General features: G+C 42.9%; 1 protein-coding gene and 1 long non-coding RNA gene across 6 annotated transcripts in view; one reads left to right on the forward strand and one right to left on the reverse strand.

Annotated features, from left to right (window-relative positions):
* Positions 1-200: 200 nt before the first annotated feature.
* LOC113932523 lies at positions 201-3,107 on the reverse strand. Its single transcript, XR_003523096.1, has 3 exons — positions 3,039-3,107; positions 2,896-2,951; positions 201-337 (listed from the first exon to the last, which is right to left on the reverse strand). It is a non-coding gene; the product is annotated as an uncharacterized LOC113932523 (long non-coding RNA).
* A 7,104-nt stretch (positions 3,108-10,211) lies between these two features.
* The window catches only part of UAP1 (UDP-N-acetylglucosamine pyrophosphorylase 1), a 35,869-nt gene continuing 27,383 nt past the window's right edge, over positions 10,212-18,697 (forward strand). For 3 of the 5 annotated variants that reach the window (XR_003523095.2, XM_027611811.2, XM_027611813.2), the window contains exons 1-2: positions 10,215-10,430; positions 17,888-18,224. Coding sequence is in view for 4 of the 5 variants with exons in the window: in XM_027611811.2 (XP_027467612.1) it covers positions 17,945-18,224 (280 nt within the window). In the remaining variant the exon portion in view is untranslated. Of the gene's footprint in view, positions 10,431-17,887; positions 18,225-18,697 lie in introns of all 5 variants that reach the window. The other 2 variants (XM_027611814.2, XM_027611812.2) reach the window with 2 other exon arrangements.

Consider the following 18,697-nt stretch of genomic DNA (forward strand, 5'->3'; position numbering starts at 1 on the left):
TTAAGAAGAGCTTCGAAAAATGCTAAAAATTTCTGGTATTTGAATTTTCTGCTTTTAATCTTTTTTTTTTTTCACCACAAAAAAGGAAAATAAGGAAGGAGTCCCAAGCAATACCGGCTATGCAAAGGGGACTTTTGTGCTCTTGCTGGAGGCAGCAAGGCTCTTCACAACAACTTTATGCTATAAGAGACTGATGCCCATGGGGTGCACAGGCTGTAACATCTTCCACCTTTGGTCCCGCATTATAGGCAGAGAAGACAGAAGCATGGCTTACAGAACTCATCAGAAGCTTCCCACTGCTCTCAGGACCGAGTCTAAGCTCCGGGGTGGCTGGAGTCTGGTGAAGCAGGGCAGGACATGGAGAACAGAAAGGGGGAAGTTAGGGGGAGACGTGTGTGTGTGGGTGACCCTGTTGGACCTTGAGGGTCGTTTGACGATTTTGCATTTTCCTCCAACGGGGATGAGAAGCCATTAGAGGGTTTTGAGCAGAGGAGTGAGGTACCTCCGCGATCGTTCCGGCGGCTCCCTTGGGAGTGGCCTGCAGAGAGGTGAGGGTAGAAGCAAGGAGGCCTGCCGGGGGGCTCCTGTCCCGGTCCGGGGAAGCGGCGATGGCCAGACTCGGGTGAGAGAAAGTGCTGGTGAGAACTGGTAGGATTCTGCACACATGCCGAAGACAGAGCCTGTGGGATACGTGCGGATTGGCTCTGGGGTGTGAGGAGGTGCCAAGGGTGAACCTAAGGTTTTTGGCCTGAGCCACCAGGAGCATGGAGCAAAGATAGAAGTAAGGAAGACTGAAAGAAGTGAGATGGGGTGGGATAATAGAATCAGATTCGGTTAGACGTGTTAATTTTGAGGTACCTTTTAGCAAGCCAAGTACTGGAGTGATACCTTTGGGTGGGCAGGAGGAGACGGGCCGTAGCTCACAGGTAGAGGGATCGGACCATGGCTGTTTATTCCAAATACTTGGAGATAAAATAAAAACATGGGTACAGATAGAGGGAGATGAATGGATGGGGTGGCAGGAGCTTGGACAAGTTCTCAGTTTCCTCAACGACGAGACGCAAGGATATCTGCTGAGAGCGAGTGTGGAGCGGGGGTTATCACGGAGTTCTGAGGGAGAAAATGTATGAAACGGTCACCTAGAAGAAAGGCAACGAGAGCGGACTAGGGAAGTAGAGTATATAGTATTTGCATAGTGGTTATGAATTTAAAGTGAGACCCGTCAGAATGGTTGTGTGTTTTTCTTCAACCTCTTCAGCTTCTGGTTCAGGATGTCTCATAAGGCTGCAATCAATATACAGGCCAGGGCTGAGCTGGCTTTTCTGTTTCTGCGTCTCACTGGACTGCAGTCAAAGTGCCGGCTAGGCTGCATGCTCATCTGGAGGCTGGATTGGAATGGAATTTATTTCCTTGTGCTGTAAGACTGCAAACTTCGTGCGATTTGTTTGTTTGCTTCTATTTTTGCTGGCTCCAGGCCCCTGTCAGCTCCTAGAAGATGCATGAAGTTCCCTGCATGTGGCCCTCTCTGTAGGCAGTTCGCTGCATGGCACTTTGTTTCTTTAAGGCCCCGCCAAAGAGTGAACGTGAGCCCTCTAGCAAGAAGTCTTAATGTAACCCAATTATGGGACCCGTTACTTTTGTCACACAGCATAGCATATTCACGGGAGTGACATCCATCATCTTCTCCTTATTCTGTTAGTTAGAAGCAAGCCACATGTCCTTCCCATGCACAGGGGGAAAGAATTATACAATCCAAGAGGCAGGAATCATGGGTGTCCCCTTAGAGTCTGTCTGCCACATCATTCAATTCCCAATACCTGATACCCAGGAAATCAGACTTAGGAAATAGTATTTTTTTTAAACAAAAACTTATAGAGCTTTTATTCTGAGTCAGAAACTGTTCTAAACCCTTAAAAAATATTGAGCCCCACAGCAACACTAGGGGTGGGTCCCACTATGATCATTTTACTGTTAGGAAGAGACGGGACAGAGACATCAGTGAACTCATCTAGGGCATTCAGCTAAGTAACTGCAGAGCTGGGACCCAAACTCACACTCTCTGGCTCCCGAGTCCATACTCTTATACTCTATATACTCATAATAGTATGCTAAGCTGTCAAAAACAAAGTCAATGCATCAATGAATGCTGTTAAGGGACACAGGAAATAATTACCCAGCAGCTAGGAGGGACCCAAGTAAGTTTTGGAGACCATATTTTTGTAACTCAATTTGGAGGCCAAGCCATTTGGCACTGTCAGAGACTTTCATTGAGATATTGGGGTTTTCTATTAACATTAACACAGGCCAAATGGAGTCATGGAGCCTGGAACAAAAAAATGTGGAGGAATTTTTTGTTGTGCCTGAGATTTCTTGGAGGCGACGTCCCCTTGTTACCTTTTCCTTATTTACCTAGATTTCATCTGTGGTAGATTCCTAAAGAAGGAATGGGTGAGAGGAGGTATCTCTGACACTAATAACTTGTGGTCGACTTCGTGTGTGTCCTGCATGTCGAGTTGAGAAGCAGAAGAGCTAAAACGCATAGTCAATCCAAAGCTTCTGCCCTTAGCAGTAGGCCTGAGAAACCACATTATGAAAAATCATTCACATCTGAGAAACCATGGTATGCAAGCTCATCCAGACATAGGTGAGGCAGGTTGGGGGTGAAGTATGCTACAGTTCTGGTTTCAGTGTAGGTCAGATGCCACTGGGGGCTGTTTCTGAGGAATTTCCCCTGGGGACAGCACGACTATGCAAGAGAAAGATCCAGCCAAATGGGCTCCTAAGAGAAGACATTAAATATTTGACCCAGGGCCCTCAATGGCAGTGAGGTGTTTATATTGTTATATAGCAATATATAACAATATATGACTTCTCTGGCTTTTGCTTCTTGCTTACCTATTTATTCTGTCCTTAGGTAAACCACTTCACTTTGGGAGCTTTGGTTTCCTTATCTGTGAATTAAGGGAGCTGGATCAGATAACCTCTAGCCCACAGCCCCGTGATGGCATTTAAAGTCCACTCTCCCACATCATACAGACCTGCTCAATGTGGAGTCCTGAGGCTGTGCACCTCTCTAATCATTGCTCACCAACACTCTCTCGTTTATTTTCTCCCCGGCTCATTCCACTTTTTTCTTTTTGTACTTCCTACGTGGCCGTTGGTTTTTGAGGGGCTATACTTTCAGAAAAAAAAAAAAATGTGATTGAACAGGATGTATTCGTTATTTCACAGTGTTTTGAAACACACCCTGAGCTACAGGAAATTTAGGGCATGGGAGGAGTGATGAGCTAAGTCGGGATGATCTCCTGAGAGAAAAAGTACTCATGTCCTAGGAAGCCAAAGCCCCAGTCCCTCCACCACCCATCTGTTTGTCTCTTGGAAACTGTGATCTCATGAAGGCTCAGGCCTGCCTTATGGAACCTCTTGCTGAGCCAGACTCTCCTGGTGATTGGATGTACTTCTGGGAAGGAACCTGGGTCCTTTTAGAAGTTCAGTGACCTGCCTGAGGCCCTGGCATTCAGGAGAATGAAAGGAGGATTCCTTTGGTGGAGCCCCACTCACATGAGTCTGCTGTTCGAAAAATCTGGGTGGGTCATTGCCGGTTGTACTGCCTCGGGAAGTGTGGACAGACTTGGTCATTCATGACCCACACCAACTGCAGGAAAAACAAGCAGGTTCTTTGAGTTGTTAAGTAGCATACCTCCTTTTCTGAAATTAAAAGAAATATATGCTCTTCTAATTATCAAGTAATTTTCACTTTAGAAATTTAGAAAAAAAAACTTAGAGGAAATTTAGGAAAAATTTTAGAAAAAAAGGCACCCAAAAGAATATAAAAATGCCTATAATCCCATTGTCCCTAAAAGACCAAAGCATAAGACCTCTGCTGTATGCCCTTCTGAATTTTTGAATTTGTGTGCCCATTTAAAACATCTCTCTTGGAATCTCAACATGATTCTGTGTTTTTAATAGAGGACTATTCCATTTTCCTTCTTGAATAGCTATTGTGTGGTAGGCCCCTTCTCTTTCAATTCTCTTTCCAACTCTGTAAGACATATTGTATTATCTCAGTTTTGTTGATGAGAAAACTGAAGTTCAGGGAGTTATGGTGACTTTTCCAAATCACACAGCTCCTATCTATCTATCTATCTATCTATCTATCTATCTATCTATCTATCTATCTATCAAATGAAAGTATTATCTACTTTTTTAAACCAAGCGGGGACCATACTTACTAGTAAACTACTAAAAATATTTACCCTTTGGTAGATTACTCCTTTTACTTCCTTTTTGGTGATTCAAATTTCACAGTTTATTTAATATCAACCCTTAGGTATCTCACTTCTAAGTTCTTTACCTGACTACAAATTCCTTGGTTTCTTTCATTAAGGAGACAAGAGGATTTAGAGAAGGGGATGGTGTTGCCAGTGGGAAAACAAATAACCAGCTAGCAGATGCCCCATTATCAAGGCTGAGGACCAAGCCTCCTTCAATGAGTGAGACTGTCCCTTACCTCCCAACGCTTTCTCAAACTCTCTTGGCCTATCCTTTATGAAAATTTCTTCATTCCTTTATTCCCTCCCTCTTCCGAGCTCTGAAATCCTTTAATTGTGCATTCATTGTGGCCCCCTAACTTGAAAAAGGAACATCTTCCCTGGCTTTATTTTTGTACTCCAAATTTTCCTCGAGGACACAGAACCTTAGCTTTTGATTCCCCTGGTACCTATCACAAGGACTGGCACAGAATAATAACCATATTTTAAACAAACATCTATTTGTTCTTGATTGAATGATGACCACATGCCAGTTTGTTCTTTAAGGAGTAGTTAGACCTCAGGGACATCCATATAAACATCAACAGGTTCTGGAACATTCCCACTCTGCACAAGTTCCTGTACTGCTCAGCTAAGCTCACTGTTTTCAGCGGGAAGGTGGGCAATCAGAGAAACACTGCCCATCATTATTCCTGCCCCAAGGACTCACAGCTGCCCCCATAAACAGCATGGCCTGTGGCATTTATAGCTTCCCAGGTGATGTGGCATACTGCCTGGCTGCTAGAGGGCATGTGACACCGGACAGGCAAACTACTTAGTGACTGTCACACCCTGGATCCTTTCCTTCAGAGCTGTGTGCTCCGTGGCTTAAGGATTTTCTTCTGTGTTTGCACTGACAATGAAGAACTCTACCGTTAGTTTCATTTTCATTTATGGGACTTTTAAATTTATACATAATTTCAACCTTATAGAGAAATTGTGAAGCAGTATAAAGTAGTTCTATATGCCCTGTACTCAAATTCAGTAATTGCTATCATTTCCCCCAAATACACATTTCTATTATGTATACACACAATCTATAACTGTCTATTTATGTTAATAACCATGGGTTTATACTTATAACTTCGATTGCAATTTGCCACTAAAGAGGTAATTCTAGTCTCCCATTCCATATTTGTAATTTCCTTCTCTAATCTAATAATTTAATTTAATCATTCTCTTCGATTTATTTAGTCATTTGCTCATCTCCACTATGTGCAAAATAGTGTCAGAATTGCTAACCCAGACCACTGTGAAAAGCCAAACTGCTAATAGAGTTTAGTATTTGTTTACAGTTCTCTCTGTCTTTAGATTGAGGGCATATACTTAAAATACTCTGTTCACAGATATATTCGTATGTCAAAAATCATCATATTGTACACTTTAAATATCTGTAGTTTAAGTCAACGTCAATAAAGCCGTACAAAATTACTGTGTTCAAAAGTCTCTAAGGTTCATTCCCCAGGGAAACTTTTCAGAGAAGTTATGTTACTTAAGATACAGTGAGGTTCATTTGCTTCTGTTTGTTTTCTATTTCAGGGTTCAACTTCCCTCTTTGTTAATTTCATTTCATTTTTTTGAATATGTAAAGCATTAACATGGTTCCAAAAGTCAAAACTATCTGGAAAGTTATATGTGCAGAAGTGCCTGATTCCAACCCGTTCTCTGTAGGTAGCCGATCTTACTGGTTTCTGGTTTATCCAAGTTACAAAATAAGTAAGTTTATCCGAGGAAAATTTGGAGTACAAAAATAAAGCCAGGGAAGATGTTCCTTTATCCTTCCTGTGTTTTTTTTTTTTTAATATATAAATAGGTGAAGCGGATTAAGAGGCACATTCTTCCAGTTACAAAATAAGTAAGTCACAGGGATGTAAAGCACAGCATAGGAATACAGTCAATAAGACTGCCATAATTTATAAGGTGACAGTAAGTGACTACACTTATGGTGGTGAGCATTTTGCAATGTATACAGATGTGGAAACTATGTTGTGCACCTGAAACTAACATAATATTGTGTGTCAACTATACTTCAGCTAAAAAGAAATTTGGAAAAACTCTTTAAGCAAAATGAATTACAATGTGTTGTGGAATGTATAACATCTGTGAAAGCAAAACGTATGACAACAGCACAAATGCTGGGAGTGGAGCTGAGCAAATACATTATTGCAAAAAAAAAAACCACACAGATGTATGTACATTTTTCTTATTTCTCCTCCTTTCCTCTGTATATACTCATGTAGCACACTTTGCTTTTTTTTTTTCACGTAACAGTATATCCTTAAAGTTATCCCATATCAAGTTCATATCACTCTTTTTTTCTCCTTTTTTGGGGGCAGCTATATAGTACCCCGTGCCTTCCTGTAGGACTTGTATGGTTTCATGCTTTACATTTAGATTTCTCATGTATCTGTGCTTTATTCTTGTGATGAGATAAAGTACGGATCTCATTTTATCTTTTTCCAGGTGGCTACTCAGTTGTCTTATTTACTGAAACGTTAATTTTTTTGCTCCACGGGTGTGAGCTGTGCTGCTACATCTGTGACGCATCCTGGGGGCCCATTCTGGACTAGCTAGTCTGTTCTACTTGTCAGTATATCCATGTGCCACAACCTCATTGTTTTACTCATGGGAGAGAATAGTTTTATATGGGAGATGGGCTTCTTATTGTAACTTTTCTTTTTCTGTGTTTCTAGCTCTTCTTTCATGTTTCTTTTTCCATGAGAACTCAAGCTGAACTTTTGTATCAACTTGTCTAATTTATAAATTTATAATTTAACTGGGGTGCTTTCCCATTTGATCAAGTGAACCTTGATGATCAAGAGATCATCTCTTGTGGCTTTTGTGTAGGAGTGTTTTCCAGTTTCCCTCCTACAGGTTTTGCACATTTTGTGTTAGATTTATACCTAATTAAATGATTTTCTTTGTTACTATTAAAATGGCATTCTCTCTGCGATCATGTCTTCTGTCTGGTTATTGTTTGTGTATATTAAAAACCATTGACTTCTGTCTGTTCGTTTTACAGCCGGCTACCTTGCTGAAATATTTTATGAGTTAGCCTAATCCAATAGTTTGAGTTAGTCTTGCCATTGATTCTCTAGGGTTGTCCAGGTATACCCTCATCTCAAGGTAGTTGTACTTATTTTCTAACTTTTTTTTTCTCTTTTTAAATTCTGAAGCCTCATTGCATTAGCTCATATTTTCAGTGTAATGTTAAATAATCACGGATAGAGTGGGCATCCTTGCTTTGCTCTCTGCCACTGTCTCTTCAATGACTATATACAGTTGAACCTTGAACAACACAGGTCTGAACTGCATAGGTCTGCTTATACACGTGTTTTTTTCAATAAATCCAGTATAGAAGTATAAGTGTATTTTCCCTTACTTATGATTTTTTTTAAGATTTTATTTATTTATTTGAGAGAGTAAGAGAGAGAGCACCAGAGGGGGGAGTGTCAGAAGGAGAAGCAGATTCCCTGCTGAGTGGGGAGCCCCTTGTGGGACTCGATTCGAGGACTCTGGGACCATGACCTAAGCCAAAGGCAGACGCTTAACTCACTGAGCCACCAGGCGCTCCACTTATGATTTTCTTAGTAACATTTTCTTTAGCTTTATTATAAGAATACAGTCTATAATACATATAACATACAAAATATGTGTTAATTGACTGTTTATGTTATCAGTAAAGCTTCAGCTCAGCAGTGGCCTACTAGTTAAGTTTCTGGGGAGTCAAAAGTTATATGTGGATTTTTGACTGTGTCCGATGTTGGTGCTCCTAACCACCTCGATGTTCAAGGGTCAACTGTGTATGAAAAATGCCTTAAAGGCCAGAAATAGCTCTTCAGTGTAAGAAGCTTCTGGATATTTATCTGGCAAGATGAGATTAAGGCCCTTCTTATGCTTAGTAACTAGAAAAAAAATTTAGCAAATGGTGAAAGTAAAAATTTGATTTTATAATAGTTCATTGAAAACACTTGTGCTGGGCCCCAGTGTTACCTTTTATATTTAAAGACCTCTTTGATTGTATTTTGCTCTTCATTCACTCATCTGTCTAAGATTTACAGGATGCCTCTAATACTCCAGACACTCTCTTAGATTCTTTCTTATTTAATTTGTACTGTACCCATGTGAAGTTGATATTATTCTCATTTTATATGGAGAAAATTGAGGTTAAGAGTTAAGTGGACACACAGCCTCTAAGGTTGAATTCTGATTTTGAATCTGCATCTTCTGGTTGGACTCTAAACTCTCATATATTTCTTTGTCAGGGGGTGGAAACACAGAAGAGTAACAATCAGTATATTTTTAGAAAGCAACAGTCTTAAATTCTCTTTCTTTCATTAAAGGTCACAATGCTATATCCAGTCATATCATTGTGGGCAGGCTTCTTTAAGTAGAACCTGAGCCTATTAATGGGAGTGTATTTGTTCTTCTCAGTTAGGAAGGACTTCAGAGAAATGTTCCTTACGGTATCAGGGATCCAAACGACAAGCTTTCCAGATGGTGATAAGTATATCAAAGTATTCAGGACCTAGAAAAGCACCTGACATAGGGAAAACACTCAAATAACAATAATTACAAGTTTATTAGTGTTCATTCTGTTCTACATTCTTGTATTAACTGGTTTCATCGTCACAACAACCCTAAGGGCATTTCTATTATTGCTTGTATTTTATAGATGAGAAAACTGATGCATGTTTTAATTAATTTGCCAAAGATCATATTCAATAAAAAAGCTGGAATTCAGTCTTCAGATCCCCTGCTCTTAACCACTACACTATAAATCTTTCAAATAAATGAAGTTCTGCGATCATGAAAACAGGAGAGTATTCTACCTCCTGACTATGAATCTACCAGCATTACTTACCAAGTACATTTTTCTGTTACTTAATGTGGTGGGTGATTTTGCAATCGATTAAGTAAATGAAAAGGCTCTTGTACTTAAGGTAGAGGAAAGGCACCTGAATGCCTCAAATTCTTTATGTGAGGTGCTATGTTAAATCTAAGTGTGTTCTGATGTTTCAACATATCGGACTTCTTGCAAAACTGCAAAGCCCAACGCAGGTCAAAATGTAAACCCAGCTTCTACGGGACCCCGTACTGAGCATGTAACCTGCATGTGCACACCCACACAAGGTCTGTAACAGGACTGACAGTATACAACAGGCAATTATAAACAGTGGGCCGTGCAAGGGCCATGGAGGTCATCCAGTCCAACCACCAGTTTCGTGTCGAATACTGAGGAAGTAACAGTCACACAGAACGGACATCTGGGCTCTCTCTCACTGGCGCGCTTTTCATTACCTAATACCTTTGCTTGCCTTTCCTCTTTTCCTGCCCGTTTTGTGCAAAAGTAAACGGGCCTGGCTTCCCGCACTTGGGACCAAAAACCCATAAGGCAGAAAGGCAGTCGGAGCCCTTGCAGGGATCCGGCTAACCCGAGAGGCAAGAGCCAGCCCAAGGTCAGAGCGCGCCCCAGGTCCGCCCTCCACGGTCGGTGCGCAGACACGGCCACATTTCGCAGCCCTACGCGCCGCCTGTCGGAAATCCACCAGCCGAATGACACCGCTCCCCGCCCAACTCCGCGGTCCGTTTCTGTTAACGGGGCGCGGCCGAGGCGCTGGGCCAGCGGACGACTGGGAGCCGTGGGCTGGCAGCTAGCAGGGCCGGCTGTGACGCCAGGGCCCCCACGGGGCGACCAACGCGACCACCGCACGGCGGCGGCCTCACCCCTCCCAGCTGACGCAGCGCACACCTCTCCGCGTCCGCTGCGCGCCGGAGGGGCGGGGCCACAGTAGACCGGACTCCCAGCGCCGTCCTCATTGGGCCAGGGAATGAGTGACGCGCCAGGTCCCGCCCCCTCGGCGCCCGCCTCGCCGCCAGCGCTCGCGGCGCTGACGTGGCCGGGCGGGCGGTGGCGGCTCCTCCCGGCGCGGGTAGCCACTCGTAGCTGCGAGAGAGGGGCGGGGTGGCCGGGGCCGCGCTCCCCGGGCCAGCTCGCGGCCCGCCCCGCCGCCCCGGCCCCCCGCATGAGGGTATATATTCGGAGCGGGCGCGGGACGCCGAGGAGTGGCTGCGCGCTGGGAGCCGGAGCCGGGCGGAGTCGCTGTCGCGCCGAGGGAGGTGAGGGGCTCCCCGCCCAGTCGTGTGTCCTTCCCCCGTCACCCGCCAGCCCGGAGGGGACGCCGGGGCCCGGTCCCGCCACGCGCACGCTCCCACGGCCACGTCGGTGCTTGGCGCCCGAGCCTGGCCCTGGCCGAGGAACCGCCCCGCGCGCCCCGCCGGCGCTTGCCATGCCCGGGGACCCCCGCTGGGGAGTGCGCCGCAGCCGGCCGGGGGCTTTGGGGAGGACCCGGACCGGGCAGTGGAATGGGGATTTGTCGAACGGCTGGGGGTGGGCCTCACCTGGATGGGGGGGGCGGCAGGGGCCTTGAGGTTCTCGGGCCGGGGCCTTGCGGACAGTTTGGGCAAGCTCGGGGGCCTCCGGTGGGGACAAGTGGTCGTTTGAAGTGTCCTCTGGGAACGGTTGGGCCGTCTGGCACAGAAGAGGGAGAGAATGCTGAGGGCGTCGGCAGGGAAGAGTGGATATACCTGCGGGGGACCTGAGAGGGGGACAAAGTCCGCCTGCCCCTTTTTGTTCCTTTGGTTGGTTTTAACACTGGGAGAGGCTTGAGGTTGCGGGGTTTCCCCAGCCTTGGCCACGCAGGAGGACGGGATCGGAGGGCTGAGAGAGCACACATGTGCTGAACATATGGCTTCCTGAAGATTGTATTAAGTTTGGCCTGATGCTGTTCTGTGTTTATTTGTGCACGGTTTATGAATTCTGAAATGAGGTTGTAGTGATTATGATAATGTGAAGATATCATTATGTAGTGCTTTTAGTTTAAGGACTTTTAAGGTGAAATTCTTTAGGTGTGGACCGAAGGGTTTACAGGAAGCTGAAGGCAGTTTCTATTCCCTCATTATTAGTGAGTTGGCTCCTTTTAGCTGGGATTAAGAAAGACTTCATAGTCTGTGCTGCCAAGCATTTATAGGATTCAGTGGTTATGGCTCAACTCCAAGACTATTTTATAAAAGTTCTAAGAAGTTTACTTATCAGTTTTGGGGGCATAATATAGCAGCAGAGATAGGGGCAGGAGGGAGACCAGGAAAGGAGGGGAAATCCTGGATTTCTTTAATACTGGCATTTAAATTCTAATAAAGGTATATTTGATCATGGTGGATTTTTACCAAATTTGTCATTGTTTTTGATGCAGATGTATTAGGCTATGGGCGTATACCAAATTCTGTCATCATTTTTAGAGCAGATCCTTGACTTTTTCAGACTTTGCTTGTCAAAGTAAAAATCCTACTCTAACTTTTGTATTCACTATTGCCTACCATTACACATACATCCAGACCTCTTACCAGAATTAATTTAGCACATGTGACCTTGTCAGCCCTTGCAGACCACCAGTGGTCTAAGGCCAGGTATCAAAGTTTAACCTATGTGGGGAAAAGTTTAACCTATATGGGGAAAAATTTAACCTATGAGTTGGCTTATTTGCATGGATCCATTTTCCCAAGCATCTGAAGGTGAATGGGTATTTAATGACTTCTTAGGAAAAGATTGATTTATATCTTAAAATGTTATAATACTGTGTTTGCATATGTTTTAGTAGGCAGGGACTCTCCACTCTTTTTTTTTTTTTAAGATTTTATTTATTTATTCATGAGAGAGAGAGAGAGAGAGAGGCAGAGGGAGAAGCAGGCTCCCAAGGAGCAGGGAGCCCGACACGGGACTCGATCCCAGGACCCTGGGATCATGACCTGAGCTGAAGGCAGTTGCTTAACCATCTGAGCCAGGGACTCTCCACTCTTGACTCTCATTTGGGGGTGTGTGAGGAAGACTGGTTTTATTGTCTTTATGAGGAAATGTGTACACAGGGAGGTGGAATGATTTGCATAGGGTCAGTTGTTAGGGAGGGACCAAGAATGAGGACTTCCAATTCTTCAGTTACCTGGTTGCCAGATGATCTTCCTGCTGTAGTATGCTTCCTTAAATCTGGGCAAAAACAGTAGTATAGATGAGACCTTAGGAAAGACCCAATTCCTTGGACAATAGTTTAATAGAAAACTGTCTCACTCAACTGTTTTTTTTTTATATGATGTATTTTTTTAATTAAAAAATAATGATATCATATCTCTTGAAATCTATATAAATCAATAGAAATGCTTCTTAATATCCTAATGCATGTCCAGGGCTCAGTCTTCTAACTTCTTTCCTTTTCATCCATCTACACTTGCCAGGGGATCTCATTAAGTTCATAACTTAATATCATGTATGCTTGAAAGTTTTATCTTTAGCTCCAGTATCACCTTCGAACTTTAGACTACCACATTCTGCCGTCTCATCAGCATTTGTTTGTGTGTCTAATAGGCACCTCCAACTTAACATGTCCGTGCATATTTCTAAATCTGCTCCTGTCTTAATGTTTCCCCACCTCAGTAAATGGCATCACCACTTGGAGTCCTCTTTGCTTGATTCCTATCTTTCTCTCTGTCTCCACATTCCACCCATTACCTAATCCTGTAGGATTAGGACCCACATCCACCACCGCTCTAAGCCAGCATCATCTCATGGAGACTACTGCAGTACTTCCCTGACTGCCGTCTGCTGGCTTCCACTTTTCCCTTCATTACAGAATATTTTTCCACACAACAACAAATGATTCTTCTGAAATCGAAATCAGACCATGAAGCTCCCCTGCTCCAGATTCTCCAGTGGCTTCCCAAACCCCAGAGTTCTTACTTTGACCAAAAGGCCCTACTTGATCTGCTCAGTGTCCACCTCAGTTAGAGTCCCTCAGGCTCAGTCACTCTGCTCCAGCTGCGTTGACCTTGCACATTCCTGTGTCAGAACTGCTGCACTTGCAGCATCCTGTCCCTAGAATGTTCCTCTCTAAGATACTGACTTGCTGTCTCTTCATTCGGATGGATTGTCAAATGTCTCAGAGGCTCCACCTAACCACCCCATTTAAAATATCCACTGTCCCCCTCTCGTTGCACTTTCACCGCTTAGCCCACCTTCTACTTGACATTTTACATGTTTGCCTGTCTCTTGCACTGGAATGTAGGCATGCGCATTGTCGCTTTGTGTATCGCTGTGTCTGTGTCCCCCACATCAGCGCCTGGCAGACGGTAAGTGCTCATTAAATATTGAATGGATTAACGGCACATGAAAGTTAAATAATGTTCCTTCATAAATTGTCTGTTGACGTGCCTCTGCATGTGAAAAGGAAACTTTGAGCAGGAACCTATTGGCATGAGTGAGGTTGTGGGCTCACCATCTGTCTTTGAACAGGAGTAGCAGCACTGAAACACATTCAGCCTTATCTATGGCCACTTGCCGCCCATCTTCCAGCGCTACGCCTTATTCCTTGAGTATATTTCTTTACCTGAACCACTTTTCATGCCGTTCCCACAGACTGGGTTTTCTTTTACTTCTTGTACCTTTCTCAAACTTCTTTTCATCCTCCACTGCCTAACTCAGCTAGTAGCTCTCCTCATGTTCTGGAGGCTGTGACTCAGTGGTCTGAAGCACGAGTTTCATTTTTATAATAGTAGCTGATAACCTTTATAGAGGGCTTTTTTATGTGTCCGGTACTGTTTTAAATGCTTTTCATTTGAATTCAGTAATTCTCTCAACTTTAGAGATGAGTACTGTTTTTATCCTCATTTTACAGAAGAGAAAAATTGAGGCACAGAAAGGTTAAGTAACTTGTTCAAGGTCACAGAATTAGGAAATAGTGCCGCTGGGGTCTGAGTCCAGCCAGGCTGGCTCTGGAGCCCGATGCTGACTTCCACCAGCTCTCCTGCCTCTTAAATGAGATGTTGGGTTGAATTCTTAGTATTTGCTCTGCTTATGAGGGTTATTGTCTGATGCAAAGATCATAGGTATTAGAGTCAGGTTTATCTGGGTTAAAATTCCTGTTTTTCTGTCTACTAGGTACGTAGCCTTGGGCACATTACTGAACCTCTTTGAGCCTTGTTTTCTCATTGGTTGTTATTTCACTTATGCCTCTGAACCTGGTGAATAAAATTTATTGTTCCCATTTTTCAGATGAAATTAACAGAGTTGAAGGTGTCTATGACTTGGTCCAAGGAATAGAGCCAGGAATAAAAGTCACTTCTGTTTGATTCCCAGACCAATAGAGATTCACTTGAAGCTAGAAGTGTGTGAGGCAGGCCTTTAAGGGTGAATGGGATTTCAGTAATAGGAGGGGCCAAAAGAAGAGCTTGGAGGAAAGGACAGGGGTCTTAGGCGACAGCAAGGTAGAGCTGTGTCCCACCCTGATGATAAGGTTTCATTTTTGTTTCATGTGGAAGCCTTAATTTCGTTAGGAATCATTGGTAACTCATAAAGTGGATTTCATAACTAGTACCATTCGTTTCACACTTGAAGCATTATATCCCAGAAATAAATCTAAATAACAAACCAAAAATAGAAGTTGGGAATATAGCACACTGAATCTTATGTGCTCATCTAATCTGAAGTTGATTTTATAAGAAGAATCCTGAAGCCAGTCCATCACTTCAGTTTTAGAGGGCATCTTATTTAAAGAAAAAAATTACAGAAGCTATGTGCCTTTCTCTATTGTCTGATAATACATTTCCTGAATTTATTTTTGAGTGGACATTAGTTAAAATTATTTCTGAGCAATTTCTGATTTGGATCACCGTACCCATTACTGAATAAAAAGTAATAATACATTTTAAAATGAAGTATTTACTCATCCTGTGAAGTTCTGCACCTGCCTGTGCTGTGCATTTTCTTTCTTTCTCCATTCTGTTGGCTTGTGAACTGATTTCTGCAAAGTGAGTCAGATGTAAGAACATCGGTTGTGTCTATATTTCTGAATAAAGCATAAATCATGTACTCTCTCTCGCTGCTCCTTTCTTTTACACACCCACACCCACTCACACACCCACTCACACACAGTCTTTTCTCCTGAGAGGCGGAAGAGTGTGACTTTAAGAGTCAGGTTGTTAGGGTTTGAATCCAGGCTCTATCACTTTACTAGTTTGGGACTTGGGGCAAGTTATCTCTGTGGTGCAGTATCTTCCTCTGTAAAGTAATCCCAGCAATAGTACCTTAGCATTGTTTTGAGGATTACATGAACAAGTATCTGTAAAGCAATTAGAATTGTACGGTCATCCACGAGTGATATGTAAGCGATAGGTGTTATTATTGCTACCTCAGGGAACAGATGTAGGTTCTCTTAACCTGAGTTTGTAAATGGTGTTTGATGTTTAGTAGTCCTGATGAGATAGATACTGTTATTAGTTCCACTTTACAGGTGAGGCATAGAGAACTCCAGAACACTGCTCCGAACTACCATGTCTATTACCTACCACTGTTCTTATGGTAGGAGATAGCAGGCTGTTTCTTTGGGCACTTTTTTCCCTGTCCTTCATGTCTAAGCAGTTATAACTTGGTGATGATTCTTTACAGTGACCCTCAAATTTCTCCCTTTCACACTTATTTCCTTTGCAACTAATCTGGTTCAGAACTTTGGCTTTTCAACCTGCAGTTTTCTTTGAACTTGTTTTCCTGCTTCCAGTGGTCCCTCCTTACCATCTACTTTATGCCATTGTGCTGTCATCTCTCTAAAGCATGCTGACATGGCCCTGTTGCGCAATCTGCTGTGGGCTTCTCGTTACTCTGTTAGGTCTAAATTCCTTGGCTTGGTTTTCAGCGCGCTTCATGGTCGAGTCCTACCCTGCATCTCTTCCCATCCTGCTACGTAGAACTTCAGCTTTCTTACTGCTCTTGTCACACGGGCCTGCTCTGTTTGTTTTCTGATCGTATCTGTGTAATACGCTCAACCCTTGAGGCACACACAGCTCCATCATGCTTCCTTTGTGAACTCTCCTAGACAACGCCTACCCTCTGTTGCATTTATCTATAGTAGACAAGTAGATTCAGTATTTCCTCTTTCTCTTATTTTTGAATAGTATGCAGTTTAACGTTTTGCTGTATTACATTGTCTTATCTGTTGATTGTTACGTGTGAATTGCTTGTCCCTTTAGGGTTTAATTCTTAGTAAAGGGAATAGATATGTTTTTATTGCTTCTCTGTAGAAGTTGCTATTGAAATAAAATGCATTTTTCATGATTATAGGTGTTCCTATCCTCTTGGATTTTGTTTTATTCTGAATACAGCAGAATCATTTCCCTCATTAGCGCTAAAAGGAGAACAGTTGTTACTTAGAAGTCAAGTGCTCACGGCCAGAGGAGTACTACAAAGGCAGCAGTGGGGTGGTCAGGTTGTGAGCTCTGGAATTGGACCGCCTGGTGGGCTCACAAACCAACTCCACCAGTTGGCCTGGTTGTGTTGCCTCTCTGTGCCTCAGTCTCCTCAGTGGTAAAGTAAGGAAAATAATAGCACCTATGTTGTAGAGTTGGTGAAAATTAAATGAGACCTTGTAGGTAAAGTTTTTAGTGCAGTGCCTGCTATATAATGCTAATTAGCATTACAGTTAGTAACACTACTTGTCTTACAAGTTTATTTTTAAATTTTTATTTTTATTTTAAATTTTAATTCTGGTATATTTAACTTACGGTGTTTTATTAGTTTCAGGTATACAATGTAGTGATTCAACAATTCTATACATTACTCAGTGCTCATTGGGGTAAGAGTCCTCTTTAGTCCCCATCACCTATTTCACTCATTTCCCCCCCCCACCTTCCCTCTGGTAACCATCAGTTTGTTCTCTGCAGTTAAGAAAAAGTCTGTTTCTTGGTTTGTCTCTCTCTTTTTTTTCTTTTGCTATTTGTTTTGTTTCTTAATTTCCACATATGAGAAATCATATATTTGCCTTCCTCTGATTGACTCAGCATAGTACTCTCTAGCTCTATCCATGTTGTTGGAAATGGCAAGATTTCATTCTTTTTTATGGCTGAATAATATTTCATTGCGCACACACCCCCTCATCTTTATTCATTCCTCAGTGGATGGACACTTGGGCTGCTTCCATAATTTGGATATTGTAAATAATGTTGCAGTAAGCATAAGGGTGTATGTATCCCTTTGAGTTAGTGTTTTTTTTTTTTTTTTTTTTTTGGTGAATTCCCAGTAGTACAATTATTGGATCATAGGGTAGTTCTATTTTTAACTTTTGAGGAACCTCCACACGGTCTTCCACAGTGGCTACACCAGCTTGCGTTCCCACCAACAGTGCACGAGGCTTCCCCTCATCCTCGCCAACGTTTGTTTCTTGTGTTTTTTATTTTAGTCATTCTGACAGGTATGAGATGATAGCTCATGGTAATTTTGATTTGCTTTTTCCTGGTGATGAGTGATGTTGAGCATCTTTTCACATGTCTCTTGGCTATCTGGATGTCTTCTTTAGAGAAATGTCTGTTTATGTCTTTACGAGTTGGATCTCTTACAACTCTTGTGAGGGGAAGGCAGAAGTTAATTTCCTTAACAGCAATTTAAAAAAAAAAAATGTACTTATTTGTAGTAGGAAGAGCTCAGGTTTTGAGGTTGGACTTTGACCCGCTGTTGATTCTTTTTTTTTTTTTTTTTTTTTAAGGTTTACAGGTGCAGAGATTACACCTCTATTTTCACAAAGCTTGGCTACCAGAGCATTATGAATGTTAACGATCTCAAACTCAGGTTGTCCAAAGCTGGACAGGAACACCTGCTACAGTTCTGGAATGAGCTGGATGAAGCCCAACAGGTAGAACTTTATGGAGAGCTCCAGGCCATGAACTTTGAGGAGCTGAACTTCTTTTTCCAGAAGGCAATTGAAGATTTTAACCAATCCTCTCAGCAAGAGAAGATGGATGCACGAATGGAGCCTGTCCCTCGAGAGGTGTTGGGCAGTGCCACCAGGGACCAAGATCGGCTGCAAGCCTGGGAAAGTGAAGGTACTGAGCATGGAATGTTCATTTTAAAGTTTGTAATGAGATATACCAGAGGTATTAAAGTAGCCGGATCATGTAATGATTATTTGGATTCTCCTCCTACCTTAGACCAGGTGACTGATCAGAAAGTGACAGATTATGTTGCCAAAACTTCTCCCTCGTCTCCCCTTTCAGTCCCTACATGCTCTTTTCATTTCTGTTCCCCGTTCAGGGTTTTTCTCATTCAAGTCTTAATGTGCCTCTAGTCTCTTTCCTTGCTCATTTCCATGGTTCTACTCGATTTCCCACCCTGACGCACAAGTTAAATGTTTCAGTTTATGCTGGCTTCATCAAAAAACCTTCCCTCGCCTGTATTTCCAATCTGGTCTCTTCTGTTTCCCTCTGCTCCTACTGTCCCATACATTTTAGCTGGACCAAATAATTCACCTTTCTCTGAACATTATGTCTTTCCTGCCATTGCTCATGCTTATCCTTGG

The sequence above is a fragment of the Zalophus californianus genome, chromosome 10, assembly GCF_009762305.2.
Source record: "Zalophus californianus isolate mZalCal1 chromosome 10, mZalCal1.pri.v2, whole genome shotgun sequence".
NCBI classification, from domain to species: Eukaryota; Metazoa; Chordata; class Mammalia; order Carnivora; family Otariidae; genus Zalophus; species Zalophus californianus.